The sequence below is a fragment of the Fringilla coelebs genome (genome assembly GCF_963513975.1).
Source record: "Fringilla coelebs genome assembly, chromosome: 1".
Classification (NCBI taxonomy): domain Eukaryota; kingdom Metazoa; phylum Chordata; class Aves; order Passeriformes; family Fringillidae; genus Fringilla; species Fringilla coelebs.
Genome location: NC_140028.1, coordinates 109,358,112 through 109,374,647, shown reverse-complemented (window position 1 = coordinate 109,374,647; position 16,536 = coordinate 109,358,112). Strand labels below are relative to the sequence as shown.

At 42.4% G+C, this 16,536-nt stretch overlaps 2 protein-coding genes across 3 annotated transcripts in view; both read left to right on the top strand.

The window, feature by feature from the left end:
- Window positions 1-423: 423 nt before the first annotated feature.
- Window positions 424-1,428, top strand: XCR1 (X-C motif chemokine receptor 1; the record flags this gene model as incomplete). The annotated part of the gene is made up of 1 exon (XM_084221153.1): window positions 424-1,428. The coding sequence occupies one exon, from the start codon at window positions 424-426 to the stop codon at window positions 1,426-1,428; it is 1,005 nt and encodes a 334-aa protein (XP_084077279.1).
- Window positions 1,429-8,053: 6,625 nt separating this feature from the next.
- FYCO1 (FYVE and coiled-coil domain autophagy adaptor 1) overlaps window positions 8,054-16,536 on the top strand; it is a 45,978-nt gene continuing 37,495 nt past the window's right edge. For both annotated transcript variants that reach the window (XM_084221062.1, XM_084221060.1), the window contains exon 1: window positions 8,054-8,134. The gene's annotated coding sequence lies outside the window, so the exon portion shown is untranslated. The remainder of the gene's footprint in view (window positions 8,135-16,536) is intronic.

Genomic DNA, 16,536 nt, shown 5'->3' with positions numbered 1-16,536 from the left:
ATACAGTGAAGTGCTTAGGAGTTGGATACCACTCCAGAAAACCGAAAAAAACCACTAGCATATTTGAAAGTCTTGGCACCTGAGACATTTACATCAAAAAACAATGCACATTCATATAGTAGAAACTTGGTAATTGAAACTTGTCACCAAACATTTTGGTTTAGAAACTGAATTTCTGACTTAGGTATTTGAGTGCTTCGCAGTAAGTCTTTGGTATCTACCTGTTCATGTTCTAGTCAGAAGAAGAAATGAGTCTTTTGTCTCCCCAAATGAATAGTTTCACTGCTGCTTTTTCTGTCTTAAAACAGAAGCCTCTACAGTGGGAGCTTAGTTATTGAGTTGATTTTCACAAAAGAATTCATTTGATTTGTTGCAGTCCTTTGAAGTAGCTTCTGGAGAGCAGCACAAGATTTGCACAGACAAATGGATGAAGACTATTATTTAGATAATAATTCCTCATATGAATACTCTTATGAAACCAACGTCTGTGAAATGGGTGACTATTTCACATTTAACATCTATCTCACTGCTGTCCTCTACATTCTGGTATTTCTCCTCAGTCTGCTAGGAAACACTTTGGTGTTATGGATCCTACTGAAATATGAAAACCTTACGTCTTTAACAAACATCTTCATCATGAATCTCTGTATCTCTGATTTAGTCTTCTCCTGCATGCTGCCTTTTTGGGTAGTGGACCAGTCCTTTGGATGGATTTTTGGTGAGTTCCTTTGCAAAGCATCAAACGGGATTTTCTCCATTGGCTACTACAGCGGTGTTTTCTTTTTGACTCTCATGACTATCCTGAGGTACTTGTTTGTGGTGAACCCCCTTTCAACTCTGAGATCCCAGACACAGTGCTGTGGTGTTCTGGTATCCTTGGCTGTTTGGACTGTTAGCATCTTAATTGTGGTTCCTGAGGTGATTCACACCACAGTGCAAGAAGACTTGGAAGGGCGCAGGTTCTGTGATTATGCCAATGGGAATTGGAAAAAGGTGGACATTTACGTGAGAAATGTACTCTTCCTGTTTTCCTTTGGAGTCATCGTATTCTGTTACTTCAAGATACTCATAATCCTGCTTAGAGCAAGATCTCGCAGAAAGCACAGAACTGTGAGACTCATCCTCATTATTGTGGTGGCTTTTTTCCTGTGCTGGGCACCTTACAACATCCTCAGCTTCCTGACTACTTTTCCACCACCTACCTGTCAGTATGTGAAAGACTCCAACCTTGCCTTCCACATCAGCCGTAAAATTGCTTTCTCCCATTGCTGCCTTAACCCTGTGCTCTATGTATTTGTTGGAGTCAAGTTCAAGAGGCATTTGGCACAGTTATGCAGTCTGTGTTTACACTGCAGCAGTGGTCAACCCTCCAGCTCCAGGATCTGCTATGAAGGCAAATTCCAGCATGAAGGGACATCTCTCTATTGAAGCAGGACCTAACTATTAGGACTAATCCTGAATGAACTTTCAGATTTTGCATGCTATGGATAGCCTCTAGTTCTTAGAGGCACTTCCCTGAGAAAGACACACAAATTTACTCTTTGCAAACATGCTGTGTATGGAAAATAACAAAATGTATTTGCAGAGGGATGAAGAGATGACAATGCCAAGAAATTACTTTACTGCCCTGAAAATCTTAAGTTCACAATTTTTTGAACAGTGAGATGATTTTCTCTCACTTCTACTCTCTTTTGGAAAGAAAAAAGTTTCTTTTTCCTTTGGGCATTAAAACATAGGTTTTTAACATGAAAGCATGAAAGTTGTTGCATATCTCTTTCTTACCTGACTTAAAATACTTGGATTGTATATAGCAATAGACACATAGGTAATTTTGTAAATTTTAATGCCTTTCAATGTTTATCAGTTTACTCATTGGTCTTTTTTTTTTTGTGGGGAGTGATGTCTCTGGATTAACTGTTCTGACAATAACGGTGAGACCTTAGGGTTTCTGAAGTTCTCAGGGCAAATGTTATTTTATCTTTTGATAGATACACATATATAAAACTAGCTTTGTGTAAAGCTAGTCTTTTGGGTCTGAAATTGATAACTTTAGGAGAGCCCTAGAAGGAACACAGATGCTAAACAGATACTTCACTAGGATATCAGTTTTCCTTCTCTTACTGCTCTTTGCCACAGGATTTTTCCAGTCTTTGAATATGATTTCAGATGATTGCAGCAGATCAACAGCTCATCTCCTGAGCAGAGAGGGAGCATATTTGCCTCTAATTGCTCTTTCCCTCCTTTTCTCCCTTTGCCATGGTGCTGAGAACACTTAAACTTATAAATAGGTTATAGTGCAAGAACAAAAGGCTTTTTAAATAGCAGGATAAAAATGGTTTGCTTTATTTGTAAAATTGATGTTTGCGGTTTTCTTTTGGTGTTTTGTTTGTTTGTTTGTTTTTGTTTTGTTTGTTTGTTTTGGTTTTTGTTGTTTTGGTTTTTTGTTTTGTTTTGTTTTTTGGTTTTTTGTGATTTTTTTTTTAAGATAAACTGATACCCTTCTTCATTCTAGCTCAATAGGTATTTTTAACCCTAGGCAGTGTAACATATAGTACATACTCCAGTGTAGCTGAATGACAAAGTCCCTGCAAAGCAGAATATTTTATTTCCCAGCATTTATATAGAAAGCCAAAGTAGTTTTGCAGTGGCACCAAGCAATGGTTTAGCAACGGTTCTAAGTCACAAATTGGCTTTCCAGGCATCAGTCTTAAAATGTCTGTGCTGTTTCTACACTATTTCATTTGACCTCTAAAGATTATCTGGAGCACACAACAGATTCTTCACAGCTGCTGTGTAGTTTACAAAAAGGAGAAACTCAGATAGGCCCATAATACAGTATCCTATTTCTGATTATACCCAGAAGCAAGAATACCTAAGGAAAAACATAAGAATGGGGTGAACATATATGACATAGACCCATACAGTCTTCCTAGGGCTTGTCCATAGTTTTTAGTTTATGCTTTGATTTGGTTGCCAGAACAAAGTGTTTGTATCATGTCCCTTATCATCAGATGCACGTTTCTGAACAGATCGGTCCTGTTATCTCACTTACTATAGCAACTGTCTATAATGTAAAAAATTTTAAAGAGGACTCATTAATTCTACAGAGTTCCAATTCACTTGTGTTCAGACAAACCATGGAAAGACAGCAGTTGTCATTTTTTCTGGCTGTGGTGGAGATCAGCGTTTGGCTATTGCTTCCTGACAAGAAACATTTGAAATTAGTGTGGCTTCAAGAGACTTTGGGCTGGGGACTGAATACTGTCAATTATTGAAGAGATAACTTATTGAAGGACAAATTGGTCCAATTTCTTGTATTCTGGTAAGCCAGGACCACTTCATTGGCACCAGCAAATCTCCACAAGAGGAAAATACTGTGACCAGGAGTACCAAGAAGGTCTCATGCACCTATATAATTTCAACAAGCTGTCATTCAACTCATTGTCCTGGAGCCACATGACAGTGAAATATTTACTGTTCATATATTTTACATATGTCTAAAACAAAGCTGAGAATTCTAATAGAAGCACAAAGTAATAAATAATCCTGCTCTGCCCAGTTTTTAGTAAATTATTCAAATCTGCTTGTAACTTCAGCATATTTTGTTATTTTGTTACAGTGTATCTGAGTATTTAAGAAGAATTCTTGATATTACCCAACTGTATTGCTGCCATAACCAAAGTAACTCAGAATGTAGATATGCTGCCTCCTGATATAATGAAGTAGTACTAATAAACATTCAGAAATCCAATTGAATTCTACCCTGTGACTATTTTTCTCAGCCTCTGATAACCACCTATTAAAGTATTTTTAATTGAAGAAGTAATTGTAAATCGTCGTAAGTTATTTTAGCATGGAAGAGACTTCTGGAGATGATCTACTGCTCCATGCTGCTCACAGAAGTTTTATCTGCCTGATCCGACAAGGTGACTCAGGGCTTTATCTGGTCAAACTGATAATCTGCAAGAACAGGGACTCCAAGTCCTCTGAGTCCTTGTTGCAATGCTTAATGACTCTTACGGTGGATGTTTTTGCTTCCACACAATCAAAATTTCTTTTGCTGCTGCCTGGTGATCTTGCTTTTTCCTTGCCTTCTTGGTGTCTTCACATTAGAGAATGGAAAAGAGCCATCAGATCTCCCCTAAACCTCGTTTTTTTTCCTGGGGCTAAACATATCCCAGCCAATTTAGTGTCCTCATATGTCATGTGCTCCAACTCCCGGTTCATCTTGGTGATCCTTCACGGGGCTGACTTCAGTCAATGTGTCTTTCTTACATTGATGGCCCCAAAACTAGATATTCTACTGCAGATCACTAGGCCTGCAGCACTGAGACATCACCAGTGACCATGACAGTGTCAGGCAGAGTGGAATAAAGGTTTCCCTCAGCCTGATGGCAGCACAGGCCCATAAACAGTTAGTCCTCGCTGCTGCAAGGCCATATGCCTGTGTTGTGCTCAACTTTTTGTCCACTCGAAATCCAAGATCTTTTCTGGCAAAGCTGACCTCTAACCCCATCTTTAAGAAAACATCCTATTTCCACTAAAATCCATGAAAATTTTGCTTCTGATCATAATCAGAGCAAGAATCAGATGCATAAACATGTGTAATTTTGGCAAAGCACAGCCTGCACTTCTTTACTGCCAGAAGTGTTTTCACTGAGAGTCAGGAAACCTTCCTATCCTCAATGTTTTGAAATATTGAGTTTATTGCAATCATAAATAAAATTCTATTTTATCTTCTCCTTATGATTACTCTGCAGCTGAAAATGCCCTTGTTCATCCACAGAAGCAAAATACTGAGAAGGACAAAGAAAAGTGTGAGGAATGGAGTACTCTCTCCATATTCAGGAACTGCTCAGGTAACAAAACCAAAACATATTTGAATTTGTTTCATTCCTCTAAACAATGCTGCTTTCTTCCAACAAAGAGAAGAAGAAGAAGAAAAAAGCTCTTTATCCCTGTTCCTTGTGTCTTTATATAGATGTATATAAAGACTCTGTTTCCTTTAAACTGCACAGTCCAGAGTCTAAGTCTTATCATTGCTGGTGCAGTTGAGCCAGCACCAAACCAGATAAAATGCTTGCTACCTACTTTGTCCACACAGGAGTGAAATGCAGGCAGTTCTGATTAGTGATACCTCCTAAATCTGATGTGCTCTGGTGGCAGTCAGTCTTGGAAGCTGACCTGATATTTAGCAGAATATTCTTCCAAGCTCCTCAGCCGCTTTGTCTAAAATGCCATATTTGCTTCTAGATGTTTTCCAGAGCTTCGCTGGTTCTTTTTATGCTGCCTACTCCCAGCTTTATACCTACTGACAATTATTTGTCCACCTATTCAAAACAGAAAGCAAACAAATGCAAAAAGTGCTTCCAAAGCTTTCTCCCCACAGTCACAGAAGGTTTCTGATGATGAACAGCAGCCTGTTGTTCAGTCTAGCTACAATGGTATGTTAATCCATTGAGGGTGACCAGGGGAACTGGGAGTTAGCTACCCTCATAAAATACCTCAAGTGCTAGGGGAAGCAAAGCCCTCCCAGTCATTAAATAACATCAATTAACTCTTGCAAAAAATTTAAAGAAAACATGTAGCACATATAACAATAATATCAGACAGGTGGAAGGAGTGCATTCTGTGGACACATACTCAGAGACCATCATAAAACACTCATCTATGGTGCACAGGTGACCACTAAGCAGCAATTTAGTTGTTTTAGTTGATTGAGTTGGCTACCTCTATCCCCCAGTGAAGAAACTTTTCCCAGCAAAGGCTTTCCTTTTGGTGGCATGACTGACAATGCCTTTCCTGGCCGGTAAAACTGAAAATAATTCCCATCTAGTCCATCATGGTTTATGAAGAAATTAATCAATAAATTTGATCAGAGTAAACATACAGGAAAGCAACACGGATGGAGCAGACAATGTGGGTTTTTTCTAGTGCAGCTTCCAAAAAGGAAAGATCTCTAACATTTTCTATTGCTAAGAAATGAGGAAATATGGAAAATTCTAAGGAAGTATTAGTCAGCTGTGGATCTAGTTGGAAACAAAATGTTTTTGTCTGAAGAAATTGATGTATGCATAAACAGTCAATAATTCAATAATTAAATATTTCTGAAAGTAGCTTGTTACTACACAATTAAAAAGAGGAACAATACATTCTAATTGATTATTTTCAAGTGAAAAGTAGAATTCTACACAGACTTTTTGAAAATTTGTAAAATAAAATCCATTGCAGTGAAATTATATGGGATTTGATTTACCATTATTTGTGTCTGATGACCCTGAGATTACTTTTGGAAGACACCCAGTTGCCTAGAGATCAATGGAAAACAAACACTCATTTTCAGCAGATGCTCCTGGCACTGCTGCATGATTCAGCAAAGTGTGCCAAGAAAAGTAAGCCCAAAGGTTGCTTCCAAGACATCTCACTGCATCCCATGCATCCCAAATGCACATAACCTGCATTTCTGAGGGCACTAAAATGCTTTTGAGCTATTCAAAAAACATACATTAGATGAAGATTAATCACCAAAACCTAAGGTCACTTAGTCATTCTTATGTGTAGGATGATGAAGACAGGTCAGTGACCACGTACTACACATATTTCCTCAAGACTCTTGAAAATTTGATGCTTTGATCTTCAGCTTAAGCTGATGTTTATGACGTTAAGAAAGTCACAAGCACTGTGGCAAGAACTGATGACAAACTGCTTGCTCACAAGTTTTATTTAAAATCTTTTATTTACGAAAGCAAGGTGGGAAAAAAAGCAAAGGAAGTTTTTCAAGTTTGCACTTCAAGTGCAAAACAAGAGTAGCCTATTTCAGGCACTGGGAAAGAAATGTCCTTTCAGAGAGTCCTATGCATTGTGGGAGGGATAAAATCTGAAAAGAGGAAACAGCCTGCTTGTAGGAGCCTGGTGCTGAGAGTGTTAGGAACCCTGCGCCCCTGTACTCCCCACACCCTGTCTCAGGAAGCAACCTCTTGTTCCAGTTTCACACCTGCTTTTGGCCAGTCTCTTACTTTACACGGACATCTCTCCCTACGTCTTTCACACAGTCATAGAATCAATTTGGTTGGGTAAGACCTCTGAGATCAAGTCCAACCCATGACCAAACAAACACCACCCTGTCAACCAGACCACAGCACTGAGTGCCATGTTCAGTCTTTCCTTTAATTCCTCCAGGGATGGTGACTCCACCACCTCCTTGGGCAGCCCACTCCAATGTCTAATCACTCCTTCTGTGAAGAAATTCCTCCTAATGTCCAGCCTAAACCTCCCCTGGCACAGCTTGAGACTATGTCCTCTCATCCCTTCAGTTCAGGGATGAGAATTTTCCTCTCATCACTGGGCAAGAGCAGAGAGGGGAAATCTGCTGCATACCAGATTTATCATGCCTGACTTTCACATTTGCCTCAAATTGTCTATGCAAAGAGCTTGATGAACTGAGATGCAAATGGGGGGGGGGGGGGGGGAAGGAAAACCCCCCCCATACAGAATAGTTAAAAGCAAGTCAGTACTATATTAAAATGCATTAAAACAAACAACAAAAATTTATTAAGGGTTTGGTTTTTTTCAGTGGTGCCTAGCAACAGGCCAAGGAGCAATGGCCACTAAGTCAAAACACAGAGAAGTTTACCTCAGCGTGAGGAAGAGTTTTACATGAAGGGAGGCAGAGCACTGAACAGGCTGCCTAGGGAGGCCATGGATCTCCCTCTCTGGAGCCATTCCAAACCCACCTGGCCGCGTTCCTGTGTCACCTGCCCGAGGTGACTCTGCCTTGGCACGGGGTTGGACCAGGCGTCTCCAGAGCCCAGCCCAACCCCAAGGACTCTGTGATTCTGTAAAAAGCGACCTTGCGTGAGGGCACCAGAAACACCAGCCTCCCCGAAAGGAAACCGCCCCAACGCTGTAGCTGTAGCCGAAAGCGACGATTTCTCCCCAAAGCCGCTCCAAACCCCTCAGCTTTCCTCCCGGCGCTATCTCCCCGCCCCCTCCGGGCCCCGGGGCGCTGCAGCCGGACACCGCCCCGGCTGTGGGGCGGCCCCTCCGCGGCCTCACGGGAGTTGTAGTCGGGCGGGGAGCGCCGGAGCCTCACCCCGGGCCGCCTCTGCGCGACATGGCGGCGGCGGCCGCGCAGGTACCGAGCGACCCGTCTGGCACAGCCCCGAGGGAGCGCGGCGGGGCCGGGCGGGGAGGTGGCGGCGGGCGGAGGGAGCTGACGGGGAGAGGGGGAAGTGACTTCGGCGGCTTCCACTTGTTGCTTCGCCGAGCTCGGCTTCGAGGGGAGGAGCCCCGGCGGGGCGAGAGTTGCCGGGCGCTTTAGGGGGTGCCCGGCTCGGCTCGGCGGCGGAGCGGGCGCGGGCATGGGCATGGCAGGGGCACATCAGCCCGGGGTGGGCTGGATGCTGGCTGTCATCGTCTGGGAGCTCCCCGCAACAGGGGGGTTCCCGTCCCGTCTAAACCCAGTCCCCTGAAGTGTCATCGTGTCCCACGGTGAGCCCTGAGTTAAGGCCGACATCAGCCCTGCCCTCTGTTTTCTGCCCTCCTGCAGCTGCAGGGGGAGCGGAGTCACCCTGCTGGAAACCAAACACCCGCCCGCGTCCGTGCCCTCACCCCGCTGTAAAGTGCTGACAGGCGAATATTTGCCGCGGCCCTAATCCCGCTTTGCCCTTGTGTCGGCAAATCTCCGGCGGATGGATAGGGAGAGGGTTTTGCTGGCACACGGGGCGGCTGGGGCTGTCTCCAGAGCAGATGCCGGGGTTGCAGCCGGCCCTCCTTCTCCGGCTTATGTTGATCCTGGTAATCCAGAGTGAGCAAGGAGAAGGAAAAAACCCAAGGTTTTAGTGAAATGGTTGTCCGCTGCCTTTGGACGCGGGATTCCGCTCGGGCAGAGGTGCTGCGGTGGTGAGTCGGGCTGTGGAGGGGCTGTGCCGTGTTCTGGAGGCTGGTGAATCCCCTGGTGCTGCAGCTGCCCGAGCACAGGGCCCCGCTTTCTGTCCGGGTCACCGCGTCCAGCCTGCTGCTGATCTTTGCAAGGTTGGTTTGGCACACAGAGTCGGTCAGCTGTAGACTTCACTCTCCTGGTTTTGCCTGTCACTTGAAACCAAGCTTGAAGTTTTAAATTTGAAGTTGAACAGAGGGAGAAGTACCAGGCCTTTGTTTCTTTAATGCTGAAGAGTGAAAGTGGATGATTTTATCCAGCTCTGACTCTGTATGCTCATGAAGGCAAGCTAGGGTGAAGCTTTCAGGGTAAAGCACGTTCTCTGTCTGGTCAGTAACATGGCAACGTGTTCTCTCTTATGCCGTGCAGTAGTGTGTTCTATGTTTTCCAGATTTTTTGGTGTGCAAGGCAGTTTCCTGGAGTCTCCCAATGATCCTCGTGGGAGTGCTTGAATTTAAAAAATGTTCTAGACGTTCCAAATAGTGTTTCCCAATAATTGCTTTTAGGAGACTGTGCTGCAGTTAAAAAGATGTGTCTTAAGGTACAGTGGTGCAAAACAACTGGTAGTCAATTTTGCTCTGCTTGTTGTAGTATACATATGTAATATCTGTAGTATATATATTTGACAGCCTTTGTTATAAATCTGGTTTCACTACTACTTCACAAGAACCTTTTGGTTATGGAGCCTGATTTTCATGTACAAAGGCATCTCTTATGTACACCATTTGATAACAGTGAAAGAGTGTATTATGTTTGCAGTGCCTCTGTCCACTGCTTGAGGGTTACATAAAAGGAATAGGAATCTGTCGTAACATCCTGGAGGCGAGGTTCCTCTAAGGCTGGTTTGGTGCACGATCAAGACCTAAAGAAACAACTAGGGAGAGAAAACTAGTCAAGATATAGTCTGTGAAATTGCAGAAATTATGCAGTAGACTCAAGAAAAAGTAATATTGAAATTTTTTAAAATCCAGATTGTTATTTGTTTTTCTTAGTTGATCACATTTAAAAATTAATTGTTTACTTGTCAGGTAAACATCAAACTCTTCTACTATTCTTTACATATTTTTGAGATTATTAAACTTAGGAGAACTGTAAGAGCTCTAAATGTTTTTATTGTTACACAAGATCATTTTAATATATTTATTTATTTGTATTACTGTGTATTTATTAGTTCAGTTTTGCCAGTGCAAGGACACTTTAGCAGGTTGTATCTAGTCTAGTTCATATTTTGATGTAGTAATTCCACTTTGTTAGTGGAGACGTGGTTGTTTGTGTCCAAAAATTCTCTCTTAGTAATAATTTGAAATCTTTTGCCCAAATGTATTCTGAAGAAGGTTTTACAGTTTGTAAACTGATAGAAAGAGCAGAACTTTTTATGCAAAATGCCTGGATCTCAGTGTAAGCATGGGACCTTGATTTGTATGCCCTTCCTTTGGTTTAATACTTTTGCCCATGTTGGTATTCTGTGTTGGTTGGTGGTATAGTGACCTCAGCCGATATTTACAAACAGTTAACCCCTGAATGAGTCCTGCTGGGAAGAAGGATGAGGACAGGAAAGGTCTTGCTACTGCTACAAGCCAGTTTAGCTTTTGAAAGTGAACTGGTTTGATCAGGATATCCCAAATAACTGGGCTCATGCCAAGCCTGCGTCATCTGTGAGCCTGTCTCCTCCCAGCCACCCAGCATGACAGTCTCATACAGGCATCTCCTCCAAATGCTTCTAAATCTTTGGAATTTTTAACTCTGAAATTTCCCCTTTCCCCCAGAAATGGTGACCTTCACTGGAAAACTCACAAGAAAGGAGGGAGAGAGGAGATACTCCATTCTTCCTGCTACAGAGGAAGGAAAACAAGAATTCTTTCTGTTGACTCTGGGCAGCATGACTCACTCAGTGGCCTGTCAGTTTGGGTTGTCTCAGCCTGGATTTTGCTTGCCTCACCCTCTATTTGGTCTACATGTGTGGTCAAAACCTGTAATTTTCGGTGTTGCAAGTTGGTACTTCACTGGCAACTGCATATAGGCCAGGAGTTATTCTGAGGAGCTGCTGGCTGGAGGGAGCACACATGAGGTGCTACAAGTGTGCAAGGCTCAACACTCATCCAGCAGACTTCCCAAAACCATTAGCTGGAGGAAGCCTTTTCAAGTACTCCTGAAACCTCAGCTTGGAGGGACAGTGTGCAACGGTAAAAATGGGCACAGAGGTAAAAAGTGCTGCTGAGGAAAGGTCCCATTAAAAGGCAGGATGTAATGGTTGTTGGTTTTAACTATCCCGAAGTCTCAGATGCGGCTGAGATACTTTAGTCAGGCCAGGCTTGCTGAGGAAGTTAACAAGGCTCAGAGACCAATTTTGGCGACCTGAAAAATTAGAGATTTTTTGACATCTCCAGGCTTGTACGATGGGTGAGTTGAGTGTCATGAATCACCAAATGCTCCTCTGCAGCTGGAAGTCCTCTGGTGTTTCTGTTTCTGTAGGTTATCTACGTGGTGCTCCTCAGAGTAGCACCTGAGTGCCATGTGCCTGGCTTGAAGAATGTGTGAGGCATTTAAATGGTTGGATGAGTTGTGGAGAGATTTTGTGGCAGGGAGGGACACAGGGAGAATTGTTTAGGAGAATGAGAGCATGACGGGGAAAAAAAATCTTTTCACTTTTGAATGTATTTCAGCTCACCATACAGGCATTGAGACAGCAGAGGTACCTTCTCCCAGGGGGAGTGAAATAGGATGGGAGGGTGTGGAGAAGCAAGTCTCTGGGAGAGTTATGGTTGGGTTAAATGATGGATGTTAGTAAATAAGGTGTAGCTTTCCTGACCTGGGGCGAGGTGTGGCATGTCCTAAGGGAAAAGGGCAGACAAGTTTGTTAAAAGCGATACTTGTAAAATTCCTGTTATCAAAAGAGAGCTCTTCTCTTTGTAAACTGACTGCTTCCTCAAACAGGGAAGTTCTGTCATCATGAGATAGGGCTGAGACAAGGTTGTCTTTGTGAGATATGTACTAGGTCATCCCTGTGGTGTTGCTTGCAGAAAGTGGTCATTTGAGTTCATGTTGATCAACAGTTATTGAAGTGAAGGAATATCAGAGACAAAACAATATTCTCCAAGTCAGGAATCTGTGTGTCCCTAGTCTGATGCATCTGTCCTATTTGGCAAAGTACAGTGTAGGTTTTAAAAGGTTTCAAGCCAGCTGTTAGAGTGGAGATCCAGTTTGATAGGTGCAGCATTAAAAAAATTTGTTTGGGTGCCAGCTTTGTCCACTCAAGGTTAAAAATGAACTCAGTTTCATGGAGTTCTTATAGTGCCACTGTATACTCTTGTCTGTTTCCTAGTTTTGATCTTTTTCTGAGAAGAGGTTGCAAATACAAGGAATAGAGATGGAATGTAGGTCAGTTGTCCACAGAATAGAGAAGATTGCACAAAAAAAACTTTAAAACCTTATTGATTCTTTTGTGTCAGTCTCTTCTGTCAGGTTAGGGGTACAACCTGTATTTTATAAATGTCATTAGTTAATGTTCTTATGCTGTAAAATGCAAATATTCCTGGAGCACAAGAGCCTTCCCACAAAAAGGCTTTACTGTAAGGAGTCCTTAACTATAAAAATACTCCTTTTCTGCCAAGCATTTGTGAAATGTGAATGTTTTATGCTTGTCATCTAGTTACTCTCCTCTGCTGTGCTATGATCCTCTGAGAATTTGTTTTTCTGGACATGTGTTTTCCGTGAGATATCTTTTATTGCTAATTGTTTATATTCCTGAACCATGTTTTTGTCATTGAAATGTGAAGGTTTTTTGGTGTAGAAAATGAAGGGGAATGATTAATTTGAAAAGAAAATTTCACTTCTGGGAATGGAAACTCTAGCTGTCTTTCAGGCTGTGCCTGCCTTTTGCTTTTAATCCTCCTATTTAATATAGTCCAATGTGTGCTTTTATCAGTCACGTATCTTTGTATGCAGTGTTAAAGCACAAAGGGTTGAGTTGCCCTATAAAAAGCATCTGTGTGCATGACAGAAGAATCATGCTGTCTCTTTTATACCTCAGATCCTTACTTTCAGCAAATAGCTCTTCAGCTTTATGGATATGTGGCTCTATGTGCCTGCACGGTAACAAAATGGGAAAAGCTGCAGCACAGCTACCGTGAATTTCACTGAGGCTCTGTTTGCTGCAACAACAAAGTGCAAAGTAGTTTTTTCAGACAATTACTGGAATGAAATTCTTTAACTAAATCAATGCTGTTACATTTCTGAGAGGTTAGGGACTTTTTTTTTCATAGTTCTTCCTACATCTTTGCCATGAGGTTTGCATTCAGTGTCTTTTGTCAGTGTGTCTTGCAGCCAGCTGGATGACCAGGTAGTATGTTTGGGGTTTTTTTCCTTAGTGTGCCTTGCAGTTATCAGTCAGTATCTGCTTTTATAGAACATATCATGTTGACCCTACACAAAGGAGTAATGCAGTTAAAGTTGTGACTCACAAACATAGGATTTTTCTCAGTATACTTGCTTGCCTGTTTTGTTTCATATAGAATGTTAGAAAGGGTGTAGGATTGTGGGCACCAAATAATTAAAGGTCTTGTGATACCATCTGGGGCCATGTGATGAAGTGCCCTTGTTTGGAATGACTAGATCAGAGTAATCATATTAACAAGAAATATTTCTGTAAGCAAATTTATTTAGAAAGTAGTGGATCTTGGTTTCCAATGAATATTTTTTGCAAATCTGATTTACTGTTTACTTGAATTACACCAAGTCTGCAGTGTGAGCTCTGCTCTTACTGCACACTGAAAACACATTTGGGTGGGGAATGGATTCTCTGGTATCAGGCTATAACAGAGGTATCGCCGTAGCATTTTTAACAATGCAGAGACACTTTGCTCATGGACATCCTCCCTGCTTCCTGTTTTCATTGCACACGGAGAAGTAATATTTTGAAGATGGCTACCTTCTGTCAAGGTTGGCTAAAACTGACCAATTGATAAAAAAATAGCTGTTGGAGATACAGACATGATGTAAAAAATGAAGACAGATAAATTTTATAGAATCAGATTAAATATAGGTCATTGTAGCTACTTCATTAACCAGTTAAATTACAGTCATTATACTTTGTTGCCTGTTTTATATGTGTCTCATTCCCCTTCAGGTAAATCTTTCCTTTTCCTGTATGTGGGCTATTTCCTTTCTGCTTCTTTCTTTAATCTCCAGGATATCCTCCTCTGTAAAGAAGATTGCCACCCACACGAGCACTTATGCCAGCAAGGAAGGCAGGAACCACCTTCAGAGATCAGCAGGCATGGCCCAGGAGTGCGAGGAAGGACTGGTGGCATGCCTGCCCTGTCTTGACTCCTCTGTGTCAGGTCCTTAGTGTGGCTGTGCTGGTGTCATTGTAGTTCAGCAGTTCTGGGCAAGTTAATGCCATCAGCCTTAGTCCAGTGCCGTTGTATAAGAGGTAACAATGCATCATCTAAAAAGCTCTCGACCCACAGCAGGTCACTCGTGCCTGAGGAATGTATCATGCTGTTTTCACAAAGCAAATATTTACAGGTATGCATAGTAGGATAGGAAATGCTGGAGGAACAGGGAAGTCTGGAGGGACTAACAAATTCTGGGCAAAATGTTCTGTGATCAGGAAGGACTAGATCAGGTGTTTACAGAAGCTCTTCCTATTTTGAAATCTTGGGAAAACAGTTAAGATACATTATCAACTTTCTTTGCCATAGGAAGTGAGAACTCTTCACCTTTCTGCGGGATGAACTGTGCTAAGAATATCTCTGGAAGGACCATGGAGGGGAAAAGAACCTTTCTCCCCATTTTGTAGAGAAGAAAGCAAGTAGAAGTTTCAGCACATTTGCCCTATGTCATAGTCCAGGTCAAAAGATCCCTTTCACCTCTGGGAAGAGAAGGGGATAAATGCATGTGTCATCTGTGGGAGCTGATGCAAGGAAGAGGGAGGCTGTGAGACCTTGCTCCGGGTAATGAGAGGTGACAGGGAATAGGCAGAGGAATGGGCTGTGCAGCTTCATGCCTCCAGCTGACTTGTGGTTTCTTTTCGGGGTTCTCACATTCTACATAGGAGATCCAAACAGGAATAAAGATGTGTATCTTTGGCTGCTTTGGTACAGCAAGATCAACCCACTGGGGGCACAGAGCCTTCTCTTGCCCTGTGCCACTGAGCTGTTGTGCACCCAGTAGTGCAGATAGACTTATTTGTGGCTTCTGGGCATACACACTGATTTAAGCAGTGCTAATGGGGCTGGGGGAACTCTGAACAGCCTTAGTCCTCTTCCAGTGAATGTCTGCTTGTGCACCCTGCTGGGAATTAGCACTTGACAAGGTCCCATGCTGTGCCTGGCTGCCATAGGATGCCCAGTGTCTCACTCCCTGCTGGTTATTGCAAAATAAAGGCTCAATTCCCAACTTCCTACTCTTTCTGTAGATGCCTGCGGTTGGTCTGGTCATTGCTTTCCTGGCATCCCTCTTGCAAAGCCTTTGCATCCCTGGAGCCTAGAATGGGAGCTTATTCTGGCCTTTGGGAAGCACAGGCAGGACCGCTTGTTGGTCCTTGCTCTTTTCCCTCTTTGTGTGAGGAAAAGCGGTTGGTTTGGACACACATTTTTTCTGCAGAGTCTTCTCACTTCAGGTCCTTTCTGTAACAGTTGCCAAACTGAGCTGATAGGCTGATGTTACTGTGAGTGCTTAGAAAAGGAAACATTGACTCGCTGAGTTTGTTACTCTGCTTTTCTTCAGTAGTAGCAAACTCGGCAAGTCACCAAGAAGTGTGGTACTTTGTATGGTCTCTGCATAGCATCGAGATTGGAATCCTGGGTATGTTACATTGTTGATTTAAGGTAAAAAATTGTCTTTGGCACCACAGGTCAGGCGGTCTATGCTGTTCTAGTCTTCTGTCCCTGAAGCAACTGGGTTGTGGTGGGGATTTTGCAGGCAAAAGCCTTTGCCCAGACAGCACATGGTCCATGTGACACTTGTGTCATAACATAACAACTAATATCAAAACATGGAAATGGAAACTAGCATGTAACAAAGCACAGGCGTGGAGAGAAACTCAGGAGTAAGCCTAGTTTCAGCCTTCTCTTTATACAATGTTCTTCTGTCTCTATGGCTTTGTTAATGTTTGCTTTGTTTCAAACAGAAAAAAATACCGGATCACATTGGGATCACTTCCTAGCAATACCTTAATTCATAGGGTAGGAAGGATGATCTGTTTGATTAATTCGGACACCTACTTCAGCCATGCCAATGTAGCTCTTTTGGGAGTGAAAGAATAGAAAGAGAAAGGAGATATAATAATGGGACATCATCACATTAGATTCAAAAGTTGCAAGATTTTAATAACAATTTTATTGCAGTTCAGTTTGAATCATAACAAAAGCGTTGATGTGTAACAGCAATTTTTCTAAAGATTCAGTACTTTGGGTGTTGTCTTTGCTTGAAACTTTGGCTGTACCTATGCAGACAGAATTCTGAACAACCTTTTAACAGGATGCTTAGTATGAGTTCCCTATGTAGTTTCTATGTGGCTTTTTTCTTTGAATGATTGTTCCCAGATTAGTATTGGAAAGATAGCATCTCCAGGCATGGTTGTTTTAGTAAAGTGT